Here is a 22,470-nt window from a genome sequence, read left to right on the forward strand (position 1 = left end):
CTTCTCATAAACAAACTAAACACAGGACAGTATAATTGAGAATCTTTACAGTGAGTTAATTTCTCTAACAAAATCCTTAATGAAATGGGGTTAAGTTTTGTACAATGTAACCCTGGTACTGGTTAATAAAGCTAGACAGATTTTTAAAAATACAATAGTGTTTTTAGTTGAAATATTAACTTGAATACTTTTTATTGAAACATCCTAAAAAGAAACATCACGTCCAAAGACTTCTAACCCAGAAATGAAATGGCTCTCTTCTAATGAATGGGTAAGTTTATAATCTCTGATACACTTAATGCTTTAGAAGACTCAAGGTTAAGTGACCACATATAAATAAATTATCCCTCAAATATGCAAATTCTTAATGTCTAATGTCAGAAATATCCCATGAAAACTTCATTTCTGAAGATGATATAGGTTTAAAGTGGACTCCTACCTTTACCAAATCACACTTGCTTTATTTGAGCTAAGTGGAACCAGAATTTACTACCTCCTAAAACATTTCATCCTATTGCTTTCCAACTACTGCAAACAAAATTCCAATAACCAGAACATTTGCTGTGTTCTATAGGCATATAAAGTATTTTATTTAGGCCATTTCTAAGGATCCAGCTTGAAAGGTTTTGCATGCAGCATTCAAGTTTATCTTAATGAACACAGTCTAGTCTTTGAGAGATCATGTATCATCAAGGTCTGCAGAGTTTTCATTGTCATTTGCAACAAGGGCTTCTCTGTTCTCATAAGTCCAGAAGCCATTCAGATCGATTAGAATGGTGGTGACTGTGTCTCCTTGATTACTGTTGATTAAATCCTGAAGAGAGATTTTCAAAGGATCCTTTGGTTTAACCATGTCAAAGATTTCATCCTGTGAGAGAGAAAAAAATACAATGAAACCTGGTACCTGATGAACTTAATTTCTTTCATACAGTGATGTGAAATTCAAGGCTGGCACTTGACCTCATGTAAAATTTTTTGTTCTAGTTTTTTTCTTTTCCATTTAACACACAGACAACTCCTTTTCCCTACACACAATCAAATTTTTACTGGAAGATTCCTTAGGTATGTGGCATCTATCTCTCATCTTAAGAGAGAAAGAAACTGAGGCTTGGAGTTTCATCTGATCCAAGCTATATAGCTAATTAGTGGTAAAACTAATGCAGTGTTCTTTGAATACATGATAAGTATCTTATACTTTTCTGTTGTCTTCTAATTGTTGGTAAAGCAAGGTCTTGATTTAAGTGCAAACTCAGCTCAAACTAAAAACTTAAATGCTTCCAGAGCCAAGATAATGACAACGCTTCATTTCCAATAGTGATGTCAACGTTTTATACTCTGGATCTAAGAGTATAGATCCAGAGGGATGGTGGTGGGTGAGGGACATTCAGTATCAAGGAATTCCAGAATGACCATGAAATTGTGCTAAAAGTTACTGGAATAGATGGAAAAATCTCTTCTATATTATGAGGTATACTATATGAATATTTACAAGGAATTAGGTGCACGTTTTCTAATCTTTTTGCAGGAAAATTACTGAGGATTTAGTAGCATTTAAAGAGGGAGATTACATTTTAAGAAGATTAGAAGAATTCAGGTAAATGAAATCTATGAGCTTTTAATCTTGTGTGTTTGTGAAACGTGCCTTTCTAGGTTAGTGGCAATTTAAAATTACTAATTCTTAGATTGTCTGTTGCATAGTTTCAGATTTGTCTCATTTATTATTATTATTGTTTTATACTTAATTAAAACTGGATGTGTTATTTTATTATTTACTTAGCCTGAATCTGAATCTGTACTAGATACTGAATGTTTTTCATAGCTGGTAAAGTCTACAAAAATGCTAAGTAGCAGCACGTGTTTCAAATAGTGGTAGTTTTCATATTGTAAGACTGATGTCTCCGTAATAGTATCAAAGCAAGCAAGACCTTTGAAGTAGCAGATTTAAAAAGTGTCCAAACCTAAATATAGTTGATTCTTGAACAATATGGACTTGAAATGGATGGGTCCACTTAGACATAGATATTTTTGATAAATACAGTATACAGTAAATGCATTTTCTTTTCCTTACGATTTTCTCAATATTTTTTCCCTAGTTTCATTTTTAAAAATATATAAAACATGTAATATATAAAATATGTGTTAACTGTTTATGTTATTGTTTATGTGAGGCTTCCAGTCAAAAGTAGGCTATTAATTAAGTTCCAGGGAGTCAAAAGTTATAGGTGGGGGAGAGGGGGGCGCCTGGGTGGCTCAGTTGGTTAAGCATCTGACTCTTGATTTCAGCTCAGGTCATGATCTCACGGTTCTGTGGGATCGAGTCTTGCATCGGGCTCTGTTGACAGTGTGGAGCCTGCTTGGGATTGTCTCCCTCTCTTTGCCTCTCCCCTGCTTGCACACACACTCTCTTTCTCTCTCAAAATAAATAAACATTTTTTAAAAAGTTATACGTGGATTTCCAACTGCTTGGGTGAGCAGGGAGGGTTATTGCCCCTAGCTCCTGTGTTGTTCAAGGGTCAACTACAGTTACCAAGTTAAAAATTCATTTTAACTTGGAATAGGCTGCCAAAGAATACAGGTTATATGGATTCTCTTAATTTTCAAACAAATGAATGAATGCTTCCGATGAAAATACAGACTGACATGCTAAAATCATTAACTATACAAATCATTAGTCCAAGTGTGGTTTCAGTTACTAATGATTTAAATATAGGTTCAGAACAAGTAACAGCAAATACTTGATTTCATTCACTTCATAGTTCATAAGTTTCTTTCATATAAAATTTCATTTAATATAGGTGATTATCTGTATTACATATATTAAAAGAAAAGGTAGAGGAGCCTGGCTGGCTCAGTTAGTAGAGCATGCAACTCCTGGTCATGACTTCAAGCTCTATGTGGGTGTAGAGCTTACTGAAAAGGAAAGAAAAGGTAACCTTGACATCTTGAAATGAAACCGGATCTTGTCCATGGATTTTCATTAGTTCCTGTATGGCCTGTATGGATAGAAATAAGTCAGTAAATAAAAAATGCTCAACAGCCCCCTTCCTGTCCCATGGCCCCTTTCTAGTTCCACTTCCTTTCCTATCAGACCACAAGCCTTATCATTTCAACCACTCTTGCCAATATTCTCAACTTCCTTGACCTTGCTTCACATCCAGTCGGCCAAACTTAAACAATTTCAGTGTAACTACCAACCTTTCAAGATACATAACGTTGCTATTGAGAATTCCAGAAAAAAAGTCTATAAGACTACAGATTATTGCTACCATATAGGAATGGTCTCCAACCTCAGATCGGCCTTTACATGGCCTAGCAATTAATCTGTGATGCCTGATCCACTCATTTTCCAGGAATGCTGTTCATACCCTCACCGTTCTTTTTTTTTTAATTTTTTAATGTTTATTTTTGAGAGAGAGCGTGGGAGCAGGAAAGGGGAAGAGAAAGAGGTAGACAGAATCCGAAGCAGGTTCCGGGATCTGAGCTGTCAGCACAGAGCCTGACACGGGGCTTGAACCCACAAACCGTGAGATCGTGACCTGAGCTGAAGTCGGCCACTTAACCTACTGAGCCACCTAGGCGCCCCATACCCTCACCATTCTTTAAGACACCCAATACGCCACCTCTGCCTCCCACCCTATACTTTGCCTTCTACTTGACAGAAAAAAATGTAAGCAAAACTCCCTCAAACTTTTTTATAACCTTTAAGAACAACAACAACAAAAAACCCTAACTAAAGAAACTACTGTGATCCAGTTGGACTAATAAATATTTTAGGTGAGAGTCATTCACTGGAAAATTCTTGGTAATTAGTCAAATAAATACGTTGCAGGTGCTTACTCAGTATGTGGTGCCACTGGTATCAGTGTGTGCACAGGGCATCTCTTTGAAGTAGATGAGAATCTTTAAGTACACCCCCAGCTACTAGAGGGGTAGACCTGGAGGTATGATCTAGAGTGCAACATCTAGGCCCACTTTATAACTGGAATATTGACGTACAAAGACTTTATGAACAGCTTAGGACTGCAGGACTCAGTACCAATAAATAATTACCTTAGCCCACACAACCAAGCCTAAATACTTTGATAAAATAAATGAGAGCAAGCAGGAGGGGCAGAGGGAGAGAGAAAGAATCTTAAGCACACAGCTCGATTTTGCGACTGTGGAATCATGACCTGAGCTGAAATCAAGAATCGGACACTAAGCGAATGAGCCACCCAGGCACCCCAATATAAAATATTTGACAAAATTTAGTATTATAAGAATGTTATAAAGAAATCTTTATGAAAAAGAGTTGAGGGTTTAATTTCCAAAAGATACATTTACTTTGTTTTCCTAAAATTGAATCTTCATTGAATAGGTCTGCCTAAAGTGGGAGATCCCTATGATGAGCTGGTATTATATTCTTATATTAGCCATTGACTCAGTTTCTAAAAAATGTATACTAATACTGCAATTGTAATTTATCCTAATATTTGCAGTCATTACGACCTAGGAAATCATAATGGAAGTTTTAGAGAATTTAACATGAAACTAAGAAATATATAGTACGAAACTCAGAAACCAAATAGTTATTTTTAAAATATCCAAAATTTTTAAATGGCAAAGAGAAAGCCTCTGGAGAAAAATGGTTTATGAGAAAGATGTGAAAATGTCATTTTTATCATTTAAAAAAAGCCATTTCTTCCTACTGTTATCTTAACCATATAAAAATCACTTAGTCTTCTAAGGTAATGGAATGAAATACTACTATACAAAATTATCCTACCAAATGGAAAAGTCACCAAATTTAGGAATGATTTGTCTTAAAAGGGCAGACATTCCTACTTTTATACCTTGTGCATCTGAAGGCTTATCAGATAAGATACAATTAAATTTCCCTTCAGAACTCATCATGTTATTCCCTGAGTCCACCTAAGGTGCAATATAAGTACTTCAGCAATAATGTTTTCATGCTGAAATGTGGCACACAATTCTAGCCAGTTTTAAATTTATTATTATTCTTATTTTTAAGTTACTTTCTTTTTGTTTATTAGAGAGTGCACGTGTGACACAGGGGTGAGGGGCAGAGGGGGAGAGAGAATCCCAAGCAGGCTCTGGGCTGACAGCATAGAACCTGACGTGGGGCTCAATCCCATGAGTCTGGGATCATGACCTGAGCCGAAATCAAGAGTCAGATGCCCAACTGACTGAGTTACCCAGGCGCCCCTAGCCAGTTCTAAAATTATTTTAAATATGATAATAAGGGGCGCTTGGGTGGCTCAGTCAGTTAAGCGTCCAACTTCAGCTCAGGTCATGATCCTACAGTCTGTGAGTGTGAGCCCCATGTCGGGCTCTGTGCTGACAGCTTGGAGCCTGGAGCCTGCTTCGGATTCTGTGTCTCTCTCTGCTCCTCCCCTGCTTATGTTCTGTCTGTATCTCTCTCTCAAAAATAAATATTAAAAATACATACATACAAAAATAAGTTTTTTTTTCACAGCATAGCATTTAAAAGAATCTACTACTGGGGCGCCTGGGAGGCTCAGTCGGTTGGGCGTCTGACTTCGGCTCCGGTCATGACCTCACCATCCATGAGTTCAAGCCCCACATCAGGCTCTATGCTGACAGCTCAGAGCCTGGAGACCGCCTTGGATTCTGTGTCTCCCTCTCTCTCTGGCCCTCCCCTGTTCATGCTCCGTCTCTCTCTGTCTCAAAAAAATAAACATTTAAAAAAATAAGTAAATAAAAAATAAAAGAATCTACTACTACCAAAGTCTGCAAAAGTTCTACCTTTTCTGAACTGTTTAATTGAAGCTTCTGTAGGATTTTACACATTAGTTTTTGATCACCAAAGCAACGAATTCCTCATGCATATCTGTATCTCCATGTCCAGTATAACCCCTGACATATTTGCACTTTTTTAGTGTTCTACAACTAATCAAATCACCTTTTAGTCAATGTAAATAGGAAAAAAAAAAAAAAACTAAAAGCAGACTTGATTTGCTTCTAACATCTATTAGTAAACGTTTTGTTAAATGAGACTTACCCTGAAGAAGTAATTAAGTGAAAAGACATTCAGATATCCTTTGTTCTCAATATCAAGTAATTTGAAAATATACTGCAGAGCTGCAGGTTCTTTTCGATTCTCTAACGCAAGAACAAAGTCCAGGTAGGTCTTATAGTCCTACAGAAAAGAAAAGGATGTTCATTAGAAGCCTTATTTGGAATTAACTTTTCAAGTGAGTATCTAATGAATTGAAGCCATTTTACAATCAAAGATGGCAATTTTTTTTAATATGAAATGAGACATCCACTTGTATATTTAATATTGGTTTCTAGGGATTCTACTTAGCAGTTAATCTGTCTTGGGAATAGTCTGGGGGACACAGCTCATTTTCTTATGAGAGATTTGCTGCTTTAAGGAGTAATTTTCTTTGATTATGCCTTTGAAATGGACAGGACAGTGACCAAGCTATTGTACAATGCCACTAAATTAATATCTTCATTTCAATGTGGTCAGTTTTGTCGGGGGGGTGGGGGGGGGAGTTTATCTGGAATGAATAGAATAGTATATTTAAATAATTACTTTGAAATACTGTTTAAACATTTTAAAATCAGATGATTTCCAGTAAGAAGCCATCTTAAGACTACCAGACATTCTACTTTAACTGAAACTGTTCTCCTGCAAAGAAATGGAAAAAAGCACAAATAAAAGCTAGAATGACATAAGGAGAACAGAAAGCTTTCGCTACAAAAAAGGCATATTCAGATTACTTTTGCATGGTGAAAAGAACACTTGAGAGATTCTCACTTAGAAAAAAAATTTATATTCTTGGAAAATGCTTTTTTATGCTAACATTAAGAATTCCTTTTCGCATAAATTGCAATATAAAGAGCTAAAGAGATGCAGCCTCATCATGGTCTAACTCCGTTCACAGTTGAAGCCTCTGGTTTACTTTATTCACCAGAAGTCATTAGAATAGTACAAGCTCCTCACTCTTGAGTGTAGACAGCCGTAGGAGTCACAAAGCAGAGTTTCTGCACCTTTCCCTCCTTTTCCTGTGCCACTGGCTATCAATTGTGTTATTCAGAAAACTGCTATTAAAGCTAAATGATAAAACCTAAAACCCCAATTCTCTTCTGGCAATATGACCATTTCTTAACTGTCATTCGTTTGACAATTTATCAGATCCCTAACATGTGTTTTTAACAGCAAGGATGGTGATTTTAAAACGCTAGAGGGGCACCCAGGTGGCTCAGTCAGTTAAGTGTCTGACTCGGTTTCAGCTCAGGTCGTGATCTCACATTTCATGAGTTGGAGCCCCACAGTGGGCTCTGTGCCGACAGTGTGGAGCCTGCTTGGGATTCTCTCCCCTCTTACCCTGCCCTTCCCCCGTGCACTCTCACTCTCTCTCAAAATAAATAAACAAAAAACATAAAATACTAGTTAGAATTTCCTAAAGTATTTTGCATTGTTGTGATAAAAGGACAGGTGCATGTTAATTGTTAGGTACTAACATAGCCACTTACAGAAAATAATACAACCTGATTCTTAGATTTAAACCATGGCATCTGTGGTACTATACCTGACCTGGTAATTTAAAGAATGAATCATCTATATGAAAACAGTCGATAGGATTTGCCTATTTTTGAGATTTTTTTTTTGTTTTCTCACTAGTCCATACTCTTCAGGGGAGGTGGGCAGAGGATAGGCTAAATGGGTGATGGGTATTAAGGAGGACACGTGTTGTGATGAGCACTGGGTGTTATATAAGTGATGAATCACTAAATTCTACTCCTTAAACTAATATTACACAGTATGTTAACTAACTAGAATTTAAATAAAAACTTGAAACATTAAAAAAAAGACGATAATGAAATGAAAATATTAAAATTTTGTATTTGTCCTGAGTCCATATTTAAAGTGAACTTGCCTTAAGATCAAAGTCTCCAAAACTCAAACAATTTGATTAGTTTGGACTTTTTAAGATAGATGTAAAAATAATACTGTATCACATCAAGAAAAGGGTTTGTGGGAATTGCGGGAGCCTAAATTTTTAAAACTTATCAGAGATTTAAACTACTACCATTTCTCCATCATAAGTGAGACACTCCTGGAAAACACGATCTAAGAAGACATTGGTCATGGTTGCTGTTCCATAGCGGGAGAGTTCTTCTTTACTGAGCATGCCATTGTGATCCTTATCAAGATTCAAATACTGGCCTTGGGAACAAAAGTTATAAAAAGACATGACAAAAGTAAAATTCTAATTAGAATACAAAAGAATAAACACAAAAAGTTCTTTCTATTGGCTAATACTTTAATTTTCAAACTATATTAGGGTAGTGCCCTAAGATCAACTATCCCTGGACTCTATCATACCAGCCCTTAAGCTAGAACCAGTCAAAGAAAACCCATCATGAAGGCCATGGCCTTTGGGCCATTCCACATCATTATTTGTTTTCAGTTTGCAGGCGTTTAAAACTTTCCTAGGTGTTGAAATTAGAGAGAGATAGGGGTCAATAAAAAGCACTGAAATGTTAGTATTTGAAAGCAGAGATCAAGGATGCCAAAATGAATCAGAAGACCACCCAAGAGAATAGTGTAGCAGACTAATGAAATTAAAGGAAATAAGCAAACAGTCCCTAGAACACCTGCCTCTGGATACTGACAGCAGTGGCATTTTAATCACAATGCAAGATAATAGCTGATGTTCATAAAGATGCTCCTGAGTCATTAAGAAAGGGTCAAATTACATTCTGTATGTTCTATTAAAGAGCAAGAAAATGACAAGTAAATTTTAGTAATTTATAATACTAGCTCTTAAGGTAATTAGAATACTTTGATCCTAAGCTAAATTAGCCTATGTATAAAACTGTTCTTTGAACGCCAATTAACTGAGGAAAGGATAACTCAAATTTTAGCATTATGATAGGAACCATACCATAAACCCTTAAGGCAGAAGGTGCAGAAAACCAATTAGTTTCTTGACTCTCTTTGGACAGTTCCTCATCCCTTAACTAAATAAACACAGAGACATGATTAGAAGACAGTAACTGTCAAGTGTGATATAATTAAGTATTTTAAAAACATATTTACCTCCAATAAATCATCTAGGAAGCTGCATGCTAAAATATCTTGAATTTTAATCTTCCCTTTAAAGAACAAACACAATTTCATTTAAAAAAAATAGAGGAACTCAATTTTATAAAGGTATTTTAGAAGAGTAATCACACAATTGGTATTTTAAAGTTTCATATTTTACATCAAAAAGAACCAATTCTCCGTATATTACATAACAGGAAGAGCAAGTATCAGAATAACTGTTTTTTAGAACTGGAAGGAGCCACTGATTAACCAATTCATACACCATTTTAGAGGTTAGGTGACATGCCCAGTGTCACACAGCTGGTTATAGTTGGTGCAAATCATAAAAGATATTTATATATTAAGGGCAACGACATGTTAGAAAAATAAATGACATCTTCATGACTTCTCTGCTTATTAAGATTTAGAATAATATCCTTATAATATCTAAGATAAGATTTTCTTTTACCTGTTCTTAGAGGGTCTAAAAAGAAGAAGAACTTCCTAACTGCTGTACAAACATAAAAGGAGTAAAAAGACTTTTCCAGCCCATCTAATTGTGGCAAAGTAGGGATAAGTTCCAATATGTAGTTTTCTAAGTCCTGAAAGAATAAAACAAATCAAAATGTTAAATCAAAGTGTTAAATGTCTAATCTTGTTTCTTCATTAGATACTGGAATATTGAATTTCAGTCCTAAAAATCATTCAGCATTAATAGTACATTAACTATATAAGTGGTAAAACTTAAATAATTAAACTACTTAAATTAGTTATATAACTATGTGAGTGGTAAACATATTAAATTGTGTTTCTACAAATTTATTTTTTATTTCAATTTTAACATATTTTTGAGTAATACATTCTACAAAATTCCAAATTCAAAAGGAACAAAAAGTATTCATTGAAAGTCTTGTCTATTTCCTCTTCCCAGAGGTAACCTATATCAGCTTCTGATGCATCTTTCCAAAATAACTTACGCACATACAAACCAATACATATATATGTGTATTTCTCTTTCTCTTAAAAATTTTTTTTAATGTTTATTTATTTTTGAGAGAGAGAGAGAGAGAGAGAGAGAGAGAGAGAGAGAGACCGACCATGAGCAGGCAAGGGGCAAGGAGAGAAGGAGACACAGAATCCGAAGCAGGCTCCAGGCTCTGAGCTCTCAGCACAGAACCCGACATGGGGCTCGAATTCACAAGCCTTTGAGCTGTGAGACCATGACCTGAAGTTGGCTTCTTAACTAACTGAACCACCCAGGAGCCCCTCTCTTTCTCTTTTTATGAAGGATATAGCAGCAAACTATGCAAATTCTTCTGTATCTTGCTTTTATCACTTAACAACATACTTTGTAGTCCTTCAATCCTGGCTCTCAAAGAGCTTCTTGCTTTTATTTTTTAAATTTTTGTATTTAAATTTTTAAAAAAATATTTATTTTTGAGAGAGGGAGAAAGATAAAGAGAGAGAGAGAGAGAGAGAGAGAGAGAGCGCGCAAGGGGGACAGGGGCAAAGAGAGAGGGAGGCACAGAATCTGAAGCAGGCTCCAAGCTGTGAGCTGTGAGCACAGGGCCTGATGTGGGGCTTGAACTCACAAACCATGAGATTATGACAGCTATAGCTATTAAAAGAGCTATAAAAAATGAGCTATAGGCTCTTTTTAGAAGTTGGAGAAAAAAAGTTGGAGGAAAAGAATCTAAAAAGGAATTCTTGTGGTCAATATACATTTTAAAAGTTTTTTGGGGGAAACACATTTGCAAAAACAAAAACAATATAAGAATCACCTGTAACCCAACAAGTGATAACTACTGTTAACATTTTGGTGTCTACAGTAATTATTAAAATAGGTTAATACTTACAGATTCCCGAAGGTACCCTTGTCCAGCAACATCATATAAACTGAGTCCTATTCTTGTTTGATGAAGCCAAACTGACAATACATAAGAAGATGAAATGTAATTTTAAGATCTGTCCTTTAGCATATATTTGGATAAAAGGAGATAAACAGCTAGATTAGGGGGACAAATTAGTAACTCTACAAACATTTCTCACACATATATTACTCCAAAATTGTTTGTAACAAAATATACCATATAATTAATGGCAGATGTCAACACGTCTACCCTGCCTAAAGTGACAATAAAGTTCATGCCCTTGAGAATATTGTTCTACATCCATTAAACTTGGTGTTTCACCAAAAAGGGACAGCAATTGTAATGTTATGTCTTCAATGAAGGTGCCATTTATTCTACCGAAGTTATTACTGTGACTAAGTATTAGTTAAAAATCATACATCTAGAACTTCACAGATCTTTATGGAACTTAATAGGAATCATAACTCCAGGTTGTTTAATAAAAACTCCTAGAATGTGATGCTACAATTTTGAATTTGAAACTATCCTCAGGCAACTCAACCTACAATACAGCTGACCCTTGAACAACATGGGTCTGAACTGTGTGGGCCCACTTATACATGGATTTTTTTTTTCAATAAATACAGTATAGTACTATAAATGTACTTTCTCTTCCTTATGTGTTTTTTTTTTTTTTCCAAGTAGGCTTCATGCCCAGTGCAGAGCCCAATGCAGGGCCCAATGCAGGGCTTGAACTCACGACCCTGAGATCAAGACCTGAACTGAGATCAAGAGTTGGAGACTGAACTGACTGAGCCACCCAGGCACCCCTTTTTTTTTAAGTAATCTCTACAAACAACATGGGGCTCGAACGTACAACCCTGAGATCAAGAGTTATATACTCCACTAACTGAGCTAGCCAGGTGCCCCACCTTACAATTTTCTTAATAACATTCTTTTCTCTGGTTTACTTTATTGTAAGAATACAGTATGTAATACATATAACATATATAATATGGGTTAATCAACTGTTTATATTATTGGAAAAGCTTCCAGTCAATAACAAGCTTTTAACAGGTCAGTTTTGGGGGAGTCAAAACTTATACTCATTTTGACTACATGGGAGGTCAGTACCCCAACCCTTGTGTTGTTCAAGAGTCAACTGTACATTGGTGAAATAGAATTACCAGTGAATTAAAATAATTTAAATCACCATACATTAAAACTCTTGGTTTAGCCTTTAATATATAGTATATATGTATGTATGTATGTATTTAATTTATTTAGAAAAAGAGAGCATACAAGTGGGGGAGAGGGGCAGAGGGAGAGAGAGAGAATCTCAAGCAGGCTCTACACTCAGTGCAGAGCCCAACGAGGGGCTTAATCCCATGACCTTGGGATCACGACTTGAGCCAAAATGAAGAGTTGGATACTTAACCAACTGAGCCACCCAGGCACCCCTAATATTTTTTAGTTAGTATCTTTAGGATACATGTTTTTGTTTTGTTTATAATAATGAACCCAAATTTATGGTAAGAAATCTCAGCTCTAGTAAATTCCAGGAGAGAAATGGAGTAATAAGAAAACAAATCTGGGTCAAATTCTGCTATTCAGACTTACTAAGAGAGTTGTTTCACATGGAAGGGATACTATAAAAGCATGTACCAAAAACTCTTTGATTCCCAGAGGAATTTAAGCACAATGAAAATGAAATCACCTTTCCTCATGACATAATTGAAGAATTGCATAATAGAAATTCTTCCGTAAGAGTCTGTATGAAGGAGTTTAGCAAAGACTTTTGCTGTAAAAAACTGCCTAAGGAAAGGAAATAAAGATTAAAATCATCTGCCAACATAATATTAAAATGACTTCTATATTGAATTAGTTAACAACAACATGAATCCAAAGAATTAAAAATCAAAATGAAAAAAATCAAAGTGAGAATCGTAGTTCAAAACTTAAAATATTAAGTCATACATCTTTGTATTTTATCATCCTAAGAATGAAAGCCCATACTGTTGTAAATAAATGTACTATATATATGTAGTTGCATGGTATGTAAATACTCCATATTATAAAGTATTATTTCTTTTAATAACTTCATACCAATAGAATTTTGACTAATTTTATTAAACTTGATTAATAACTCAAATAGACTCAAATTGTCACCCCACTGGCTTATACTTTCATTAACATTTATTTGAGGCATTTAAAATGTTTAACGTACTCCTTTGTTAGTTATACTATTCTTACTTGCACTTTGGTCCAGCTTTTTCACCAACTTTCAAAAAATTTTCATAATTAATCATTGCTTCCTCTCCAATCATAGGTGGTGTTTGGTGCTTATCCAGCAAAAACCACAAGTTCTTAGGAGAATTGCAGAAATGAAGATGTTACAGTTAACAAAACAAAATTTAACATTGGTTAAATGTGTTATTTCCATTAAAATGGTAGCCTGATAGAAATTTAGTATTAAGATGAATCTTATCCCCTATTACCCTTTTGATTACTAAGAACATAATACAAATAGCTAGCATTTATTGAATGCTTAAGTTTAAAGTTTTCTTATACAGCACTTCCTTAATCCATATAACTATGTGACATAGACACTGTTATCTCTACTTTATAAATGAGATTTGGAACACAGAAATGTTAAGTCCACTGTCCAAGATCACAGAGCCTGGCTAGGATGTGAACCCCCCCAGTTTGACCCCATACTTGTGGCTCTCAACTTTGGCCTTGTTAGAATCACCTAGGGACTTTATTTATTTATTTATTTTTCAATATATGAAGTTTATTGTCAAATTGGTTTCCACCTAGGGACTTTAAAAAACAAAACTATTTTGGGGAGAACTGTGCCCAGGCAAGTTCTGCAGCTGACTTTGACAGGAACCATTGCTCCAGGGCCTTCACCCACTCTGCAGCAGTGATTCCATTAAGAAACCCCAAGATCCTGTATGACTTTAGTACAAATACAAAATAGCTAACATCCAAAGCAACCTTTTATTCTATGCTTACCTGTAATTCTTCATTATCTAATAGTTCTCTGCTTTTCCTCTGCAGAAAGACAGCTCTGGATTCCTCTCTTAATTTTTGTAGTAAGACTTCATCTTCAGCTGGCAGCTAAAAATACACTAGAGTTAATTTCTCTACACCTAAATTCTAGGATTTACATAGTTTTGGATTATGTAAAATATATTTGGCCTCATAAAATAGTACATAAATTAAGTACACATCCTCAAATTACTTTTTGTATCTCAATTTTTCTTCAAGTTATTCATTTTAAAAGTTCATTTAGGGGCACCTGGGTGGCCCAGTCAGTTCTAAGTGTCCAACTTTGGCTCAGGTCATAATCTCACGGTTCGTTGAGTTCGAGCCCTGCATCAGACTCTCTGCTGTCAGTGCAGAGCCCATTTCAGATCCTCTGTCCCTACCTCTCTATGCCCCTCCCCTGCTTCAATGCACACACACACTCTCTCTCTCAAACATAAATACACATTTAAAAAAAAGATCCACAGAGAATTCAATGATCAGCAAGACCATATCCCTGCCTAGAAAGAACTAACGGTCTAGCCCAAGTTTCATTTTATATTCTCAGAGTGCTCTTTCCACTATAACCTTAGACTGACAGAATGAAATTAGGACTAACTGAAGATAAACCGCCTTAGCAGAGTATGACTTCTGAGCCTGGATGATCTTACTCCTTGGAAATGGTCAAGCCAGTGTCTATTATGTTCCCCTCCAAGTAGAGGGTGTGCCCACTGGAGTGATTTCCATAAACAGGGCTTAAAAATGACTCATTCCAATTTGACTTCAAACAATTTGCTTCAAGGATTTCTTCTTCCATATCTCTGCCCCATTAAATGTGGCTAAGTAACCATAATCCAAATTAGCCACGATTTCCACCTTTCATTTCCAAGAATTAAGATGCCCTCCCTCCCATGAAAAGGAAGAAGTATTGGGAAGTAAGGCTGGGGCTGAAACTCTGACTGTGCTCCAGTGGCTAGTCAACCAGCTAATCTGCCAAGGAGAGAAGTGGTGACCAAAGATAAAGATACTAGGTTCTCCAAGGCTGTGGAAAGACAGAGAGAGAAGAAACAACAAAAAGAACATCCCACAAATCCGCATCTGCAGACAGGAAACCATCTGAGATCTGGAAGAGGTCACAGAGAGAAGGAAGAAACAGAAATGGGACATAGGGGTTTCCCTCAGGAACCACAATGGCAAGCCAAAGGTTAGTACTGGAAATACAGGAAAATGGACTCCCGGGTTCAGAAATGGGATCATATCAACATCTAAGGGCTGTTCCTGGGTTAGTAAGATACTATTTCATAATCCTGATTAAATGAAATCATGAATATAAAAAATGCTCTGAAGTACACTGGCACTCAATAAATGTCAATTCCCTTCCTGTGCCCCCAGACTACTGAAAATTTTCAGTTGTCTAGTGGACTGTTTAAGAAATTATGAAATACAAAAAGCAGAAGTATGTATGATATCATCCCATTTTTACTAAACACATACATGTACACAGAAGTATGTAGAAGAATTCATGCAAAAATACTTATATCTCTGCAATGTTATGGGAAAATATCAGCTGTATTTTCTCTTTCCCATGACAAATGTGGCTTAGTTATATAATTTTTTAAAAGATTTTATTTTTAAGTAATTTCTACACCTGACGTGGGGCTCAAACTCATGACCCCAAGATCAAGATTTGAATGCTCTACCAATTGAGCAAGCCAGGCACCCCTAGTCATATAATTCTTAAAAGACTGCCAAACAGTATTATAAAAAGGTTTCCAATAAAAATGGTTTACTTGGAAAAAGTTTTTTTTTTTAATATGAAATTTATTGTCAAATTGGTTTCCATACAACACCCAGTGCTCCTTCCAACAGGTGCCCTCCTCAATGCCCATTACCCACCCCACCCTTCTTCCCACCCCGCCATCAACCTTCAGTTTATTCTCAGTTTTTAAGAGTTTCTTATGGTTTGGCTCCCTCCCGCTCTTTTTTTTTTCCTTCCCCTCCCCCATGGTCTTCTGTTAAGTTTCTCAGGATCCACATAGGAGTGAGAAAACACATGGTATCTGTCTTTCTCTGTATGACTTATTTCACTTAGCATAACACTCTCCAATTCCATCCACGTTGCTACAAAAGGCCATATTTCATTCTTTCTTATTGCCAAGTAGTATTCCATTGTATACACAAACCACAATTTCTTTATCCATTCATCAGTTGATGGACTTTTAGGCTCTTTCCATAATTTGGCTATTGTTAAAGTGCTGCTATAAACATTGGGGTACAAGTGCCCCTATGCATCAGCACTCCTGTATCCCTTGGGTAAATTCTTAGCAGTGCTATTGCTGGGTCATAGGGTAGAACTATTTTTAATTTTTTGAGGAATGTCCACACTGTTTTACTTGGAAAAAGTTTGTACTTGAAGAAATAAGTTTGTACTTGAAGAATATCTGGATAATTCACTTATATTAATACATTGCTCCTACTTTCTTTGTAAATATTGTTATAATTGAGTTTAGAAGGTAACAGGTTTAAGAGACATTCTGCTAAAATTCCACAGTTAACTTTTCTACAGTGGTCACATTTTACATAATACTAAATAGGTCTTATTCCTTCAACTTCAGCTCTAAGTAGCTTTCTTAAGGTCTTACTGTTTACTATAATCTTTATCAAAGACTTCACGGTTTTGGCATGAGGAAACATAATTGAGTCTAACTTTTCAAGTTTTCCATTTTAATCTATTTTTCAGTTCAACCTTGAGCAAAATGTATTATACCTTAGAACACGAGTAAAAGACAAAAGTTAAAAATGGTGATCAGCCAAGTAAACCTAAGTCTTATAAAAAGACAACATAATCCAACAGAATACCTACCACAAATATCCATAGGAAAATGAGGAATAAAAAGCCAGTAACCCAAAAAAAGGGGGGCAAGTAACAACTTTGTGTTCTTATACCAATTTATATCAAGCCCTGAGATTTATCAATTCCAAAACAATAAGATCAACTACAATGAAAGACTATATAAAATTTTAAATATAATCCTGTATTTATAGAAAATAAAAGATGCTGATCCCATTTTAAAAATTACATTTCACTTATAAACTCTGTAAGACATTTGCTTAGATACCACTTACCCTGTAATAAAACCGGGGAATGGTCTTATAGAATTCATTTGTGTTTTTCCTATCTCCTTTCCATTCTGAGTAGTATTTGGTAAATAAATCCATTTCTTCATCTTTTAATTCTTGTTCACTTTTTTTTTCTGGTAACAAAATAGATTAAAAGGGAAAAGCACTTTTGGAATAAGTATTTTTTACCATAGGGTAATTACAGTGCAAAAAAGACATTGAAAATTGTGCTTAGATACTGAACATCTATATTAATTTTCTGAAAACAGGAAGAATCACTATCTTCCACTGAGAAAGCCTCCCCTGCAACTTTAACCATATCTCAGCTGCTCCTTTCACTTCTTTTTATCACTATACTTGTCTCTTCCTCAAGTCACTGCCTCCCTTACAGACTTCTGGCATGTTCATGATTCATTCCATCAAAAGTACTTACTGAGCACCTACTACGTATAGAGCACTATTAGACACTGGGGCTAGAGCAGTAAGAAAACAGTCCTGGACCTCATATGAGTTTCAGCTTGCAATCACTGTTCCTCTACCTAATGCAAACCCCGTCCATTTGAGCTCAGACCTCAGGATGCTATTACCCACCAAACCACCTGCAGCTGGCCTATAGCCATCGTATTTAGTCAGTCTGCCACAGTTTGTTGACCATAGCAACTGGTGCAGTGTTCTTCACCTCAATGTCTTGCATTAATCATCAAGGAAGGATAACGTTTATGATAGTAACCATGACACCTCAACTCTGAAGAGGGGGTCACCTCTGTCACTCAGTTCCATGGCAAGACCACAGATCTTATCTGCTCCTAAATATACTAACCTTAAATAAAATCTTAAACTCTCATATACCCTCAGATAACTTTTCTCTCCTTCTGGTTATTCAAAACCTCACTGTCATCATACCTACACTTCAGCCTCACTGAAATCTTCAATTCTGGGGTCTATTTTCTCAATAGTTTACTTTCCTCCTCCTCTTCCTCTTTCCACTTCCTTCCAACATGCCTATAGTTGTTCCCCTAAACCTCTCTTATGCCTGCATTTCTGCCACATGTGCCATGTTAATTCCTAACCTTGGACCACACTGTCGATTCTCTTATTTTCTGGCCATTTATTTTTGTTACTCTTTCTTCCTCATTTCAACTTTTGTAGTGTGACTTCTAAGTCCCAAGTGTATGTCACTAACACAGACACTGCTCTTGAACTCTAAACTCATACATTCAAAACAAAATATTTTCATCCTCACACTCCAACATACCTAATAATTTCCCATTCCCCACCTCACCGCTCTTCTCCTAATTCCATGTTTCTATCCCAGTTAATGGTATTCATCCAGTCACCCAAGCCCAAACCCCTAGAGTCATTTTCATTATTTCACTCATTCTTTTTTCACTCAACTATTCTAGGGACACACAAATATATGTGTGAGTGGACACATGCACATGTGTCCATACATACACACAACACTTTCAACAGTGTCTGGGAAAGCTTCATGGAGGTGAAACTGGGCAAAAAACTGAAGAAGGCAAGGATGCAGGCTATCCAGATATCATGGGAGAAGGGCATACCAGGCAAGGAAATAGCCAGTGCCAAGGCCCTAAGATAGAGGAGTGTGCCTGGTGTGTCCAGGGAAGAGGGAGGCAGTGAGTGTGGCTGTAGCAGAGTGGGCCAGAGGAAACGTAGATGAGGGAAGGCAGATTAATGGGAGGCAAGGCCACTAGCTCATTGGTGAGGGAGAGAGCCACCAGAAACAATTAGGAGGCTAATGCAGTAATCCAGGTGACAGATGGTGGAGGCCTGGATCATGGTGGCTGCAATGGAGGCAGTTAGGAGTAAATATTCTAGATATATTTTCTTTTTAGTCCCAGGATTTGCAAACACACTGGATGTGGATATCAGAGAAAAAGAGCAATTGAACATATGTCTACAGATTTTGACCTGAGCAGATGGGGTGGCCAATATCAAAAAGGTGGAAAGCTACCAGTGAGCAAGTTAGAAAGGAAAGCAGGAGTTCAGTCTTGGATAAATTAAGATTAAGATACCTATTACAGGGGTGCTTGGGTGGCTCAGTTGGTTGAGCATCCGACTCTTGATTTCTGCGTAGGTCATGACCCCAGGGTCATGGATCAAACCCCACTCCTCACTGAGCATGCAGCCTGCTTAAGATTCTCTCTCTCTCTCTCTCTCTCTCTCTCTCTCTCCCTCCCTCCCTCTTTCTCCCTCTGCCTCTCTCCTGGCTTGCGCACGTGCTCGCTCGCTCTCTCAAAAAAAAAAAAAAAAAAAGATTCCTATTAAAACCAAGTGGCCATGTCAAGTAGGCAATTAGATATATGAGTCTGGCATTTGGGAAGTGGAAATACACATTTAGGAGACAAAAGCAAATATACAGTATTTAAAGCCTTAAAAATAATGGTTAATTTCACCATGAAGGTAAGAGTAGATAGAGAATAGAATAGAAGCTGACCAAGGACTTAGCTTTGGGCACTCTGATGGTAAATTGCTGGGGAGAAGAAAACAAAGATTGAGAAGGGATGACTGGTGAGGTGAGAAGAAAACTAAGGGAGTGTGTCTCCCAGAAACCAAGAAGAGAAAAGTATGCTTAGGACAAGAGTGAACTACTATATCCCTGGCAGGTCAAGGAAAGTGACGACTAAAAACTGACCACTGGAACAACACAGAGATCACTAATGATCTTGACAAGCAGGAATTACAGTACAGATTTAATCCACAGGTTTTTTTTTTTTTTAAAGTTATTTATTTTTGACAGAGAGAGAGAGAGAGAGAGAGACAGAGCATAAGTGGGGGAGGGTCAGACAGAGGGAGACACAGAATCTGAAGCAGGCTCCAGGCTCCAGGCTCCGAGCTGTCAGCACAGAGCCCAATGTGGGGCTCGAACTCACGGATGGCGAGATCATGACCCGAGCCGAAGTCAGACGCCCAACCGACTGAGCCACCCAGGCGCCCCATAATCAACAGTTCTTTTAACAAGCAATAATATAAGGTGAACAGGGAAATGAGGCATAGCTAAGAGGTAGAAGTTTAAGACAAGAACATTTCTTAAGGTGAGAGAAATACCACCATGTTTAAATACTGATAGGAATGACTGAGAAAGAAAACCTGGTGCAGGAGACAGAGACAACTGCAGGAGTACACCTTTGAATAGGTAAAAATGGGATCTAGCACACCACTGAAGGAAACAGCCTTAAATAGAAGCTGTACAACCTAAATGATTTACTTATTATTTTATTTATCTCTCCCAACACTAAAGCTTAAGTTCTACAAGGACTTTTTTTTATCTGTTTTGTTTACTGCTATAGCCTAGAACAGTACTTGGCACATAACAAGCATGCAATGGGGTGGGCTTAAGAGTGAAGCAGAGGGGACGCCCTGGTGCCCCAGTGGGTTGGGCGTCTGACTCAGGTCATGATCTCACAGCTTGTGAGTTTGAGCCCCCACGTCGGGCTCTGTGCTGACAGCTCAAAGCCTGGAGTCTGCTTCAGATTCTGTGTCTCCCTCTCTCTCTGACCCTCCCCTGCTCACACTGTGTGTCTATCTCTCAAAAATAAATAAACATTAAAAAAAAAAAAAAAAGCAAAGCAGAGAATGGGGCACGTGGGTGGCTCAGTCAGTTAGGCCTCTGACTTTGGCTCAGGTCATTGTCTTGTGGTTCATGAGTTTGAACCCCACATTGGGCTCTGTGCTGACAGTTAGGGGCATGGAGCCTGCTTCGGAATCTGTGTCTCTCTCTCTCTGCCCGCCCCCTGCTCGCACTCTGTGTGTCACTCTCTCTCAAAAAATAAATAAATGTTATAAAAAATTCAAAAAAGAAAAGAGTGACGAGAATGTACAAGTACATGTAACTTTTCCTATAAACGGCACAGAAAAATGTAGCAAAAGCTGGAAGGAGATGTGAGAAGAAATGTTTTTCCAGGGCACCTGGGTGCCTCAGTTGGTTAAGCGTCTGACTTCGGCTCGGGTCATGATCTCGCGGCCCATGAGTTCGAGCCCCACATCAGGCTCTGTGCTGACAGCTCAGAGCCTGGAGCCTGCCTAAGATTCTGTGTCTCCCTCTCTATCTGCCCCTACCCTGCTCATGCTCTATCTCTCAAAAATAAAATAAATGTTAAAAAAAAATATTTTTCTTACATGGAGCATATTATAACATGTTTGTCAGTTGATGGAAATGATCCAGTAAAGAAGGAAAATCTGATAATAGCTGAGAGAGAAGATGAGAGTGAATAAAAGAAAGGGAGCATGATCTAATGTTGGAGTGGAGGAATTGTCTCAAATAGGAGCAGGGACAATTAGTTCATTTTAACAGTAAAGGCAGAGTGCATGGGCATCTATGGTGAGGAAAGGGCTGATAGAAGTGGGAACAGGTGAGCTCCGACTTTCTCAAATACATACACAAGTTCATCAACTGAAAATAAAGAGTAGGTAGGGTATACTGGAGAACTGGATGTCTGGAAGATGAGAACTGCCAGAACTGAGTGTAAGGAAACAAGGAATATGTGTAAATAAATGACTGAAACACTTCCTTTAGGTTCGTGGACATGAATTAAAAGTGAGACCATTCACCACGGTTTCGTTTTTCTCCAGCCACTTTGGGCTACCCTGAAGGCACGTGTGAAATAGGAAAGATAGTTTTAACCAGGTAGGTTAACAGGCAAGCGTGAAGGTGAAGGGAAGGGATAAGGGAAAAATATATTATGAAATCTAAAATGTATAAGGAGGGAAGTAAAAAAAAGTGTGATAATAAAAAGACAAAAGATCAATGGATTATAGGTTATAGTAGGATTAAAGAGTTGTTGGGACTGGGATTCTCAATTATTCCTCAAAAGCCTAGGTCACAGCCACGTAAGTTGGTGCTAAGGTAGCTCCTCATTCCGCAACTCCTTTTCCTGAGAAGTGGGGATCAAACCTTTCAGTAACCCTAAATCACAGTCCAACTGCCTTTATCGAGAGAGCTTCCATAGAAGCGTAAAGTGCGGCTCCCAGTAGCTGCTTCTCCCGCATCTCCCGCATCTTCAGGAATTTAGGGCCTGGCTATCTCTGCGAGCAGCCCCTCCCAAACTCACTGTTAGTACCGGTGCTGGGCGTCGCTAATCGCCGGCGAAGAATTTCTTTCCAGTCCATGGCTGACTCCCGCGCAGAAGCTCCTGCATTTGCTGTTTACTAACCGCTCCACCCCCTACCAGCTCAGACAGCAATCACCGCCCAACCCCGTAAAGGTCAGGAATACTCAGTCGCCATGTTGGACATGGGCGGAAGTCGGCTGAAGAGGCGAACAAACGATTATTGCCACTGCGGCGAATACGGCTAATCACGTTACCAGCGGGCAACACGGACTTGAAAGAGACGTTAAAAACAATCCTCTGCAAGTCAGCACCCAACTTCACCAAGTCCAAT

The 22,470-nt window shown here is 37.5% G+C and overlaps 1 protein-coding gene across 4 annotated transcripts; it reads right to left on the minus strand.

Moving 5' to 3' along the window:
• Positions 1 to 557: 557 nt before the first annotated feature.
• Positions 558 to 22,347, minus strand: PPP2R3C (protein phosphatase 2 regulatory subunit B''gamma). 4 transcript variants are annotated; one of them, XM_060619503.3, is made up of 13 exons: positions 22,149 to 22,347; positions 17,071 to 17,198; positions 13,933 to 14,037; positions 13,168 to 13,280; positions 12,632 to 12,729; positions 10,921 to 10,991; positions 9,534 to 9,666; positions 9,077 to 9,132; positions 8,922 to 8,997; positions 8,064 to 8,200; positions 6,023 to 6,160; positions 2,934 to 2,993; positions 558 to 868 (listed from the first exon to the last, which is right to left on the minus strand). In XM_060619503.3, exons 1-13 carry the CDS (start codon positions 22,195 to 22,197, stop codon positions 680 to 682), a joined length of 1,353 nt encoding a protein of 450 aa, XP_060475486.1. In that variant the 5' UTR covers positions 22,198 to 22,347; the 3' UTR covers positions 558 to 679. The 4 variants fall into 4 exon arrangements, with proteins under 4 accessions (XP_060475486.1, XP_060475485.1, XP_060475488.1 ...); XM_060619502.3 differs by having other exon boundaries at positions 22,140 to 22,347; XM_060619504.3 differs by having other exon boundaries at positions 778 to 868; positions 2,912 to 2,993; positions 22,140 to 22,347.
• Between the last annotated feature and the right edge of the window lie 123 nt (positions 22,348 to 22,470).

Source organism: Panthera onca, chromosome B3 (genome assembly GCF_046562875.1).
Source record: "Panthera onca isolate mPanOnc1 chromosome B3, mPanOnc1 haplotype 2, whole genome shotgun sequence".
Classification (NCBI taxonomy): Eukaryota; Metazoa; Chordata; class Mammalia; order Carnivora; family Felidae; genus Panthera; species Panthera onca.

Coding starts and splice junctions, on each gene's coding strand:
- PPP2R3C (XM_060619502.3), bottom strand. CDS start 22,197: ATGGACTGGAAAGAAATTCTTCGCCGGCGATTAGCGACGCCCAGCACC. Junction 9,667..10,920: donor AAGGGTACCTTCGGGAATCT/GTAAGTATTAAC, acceptor TTATTCTTTCAG/GACTTAGAAAACTACATATT. Junction 869..2,933: donor TTTCATTTCAAGATGTCAAG/GTTACCTTTTCT, acceptor TCTCTCTCACAG/GATGAAATCTTTGACATGGT.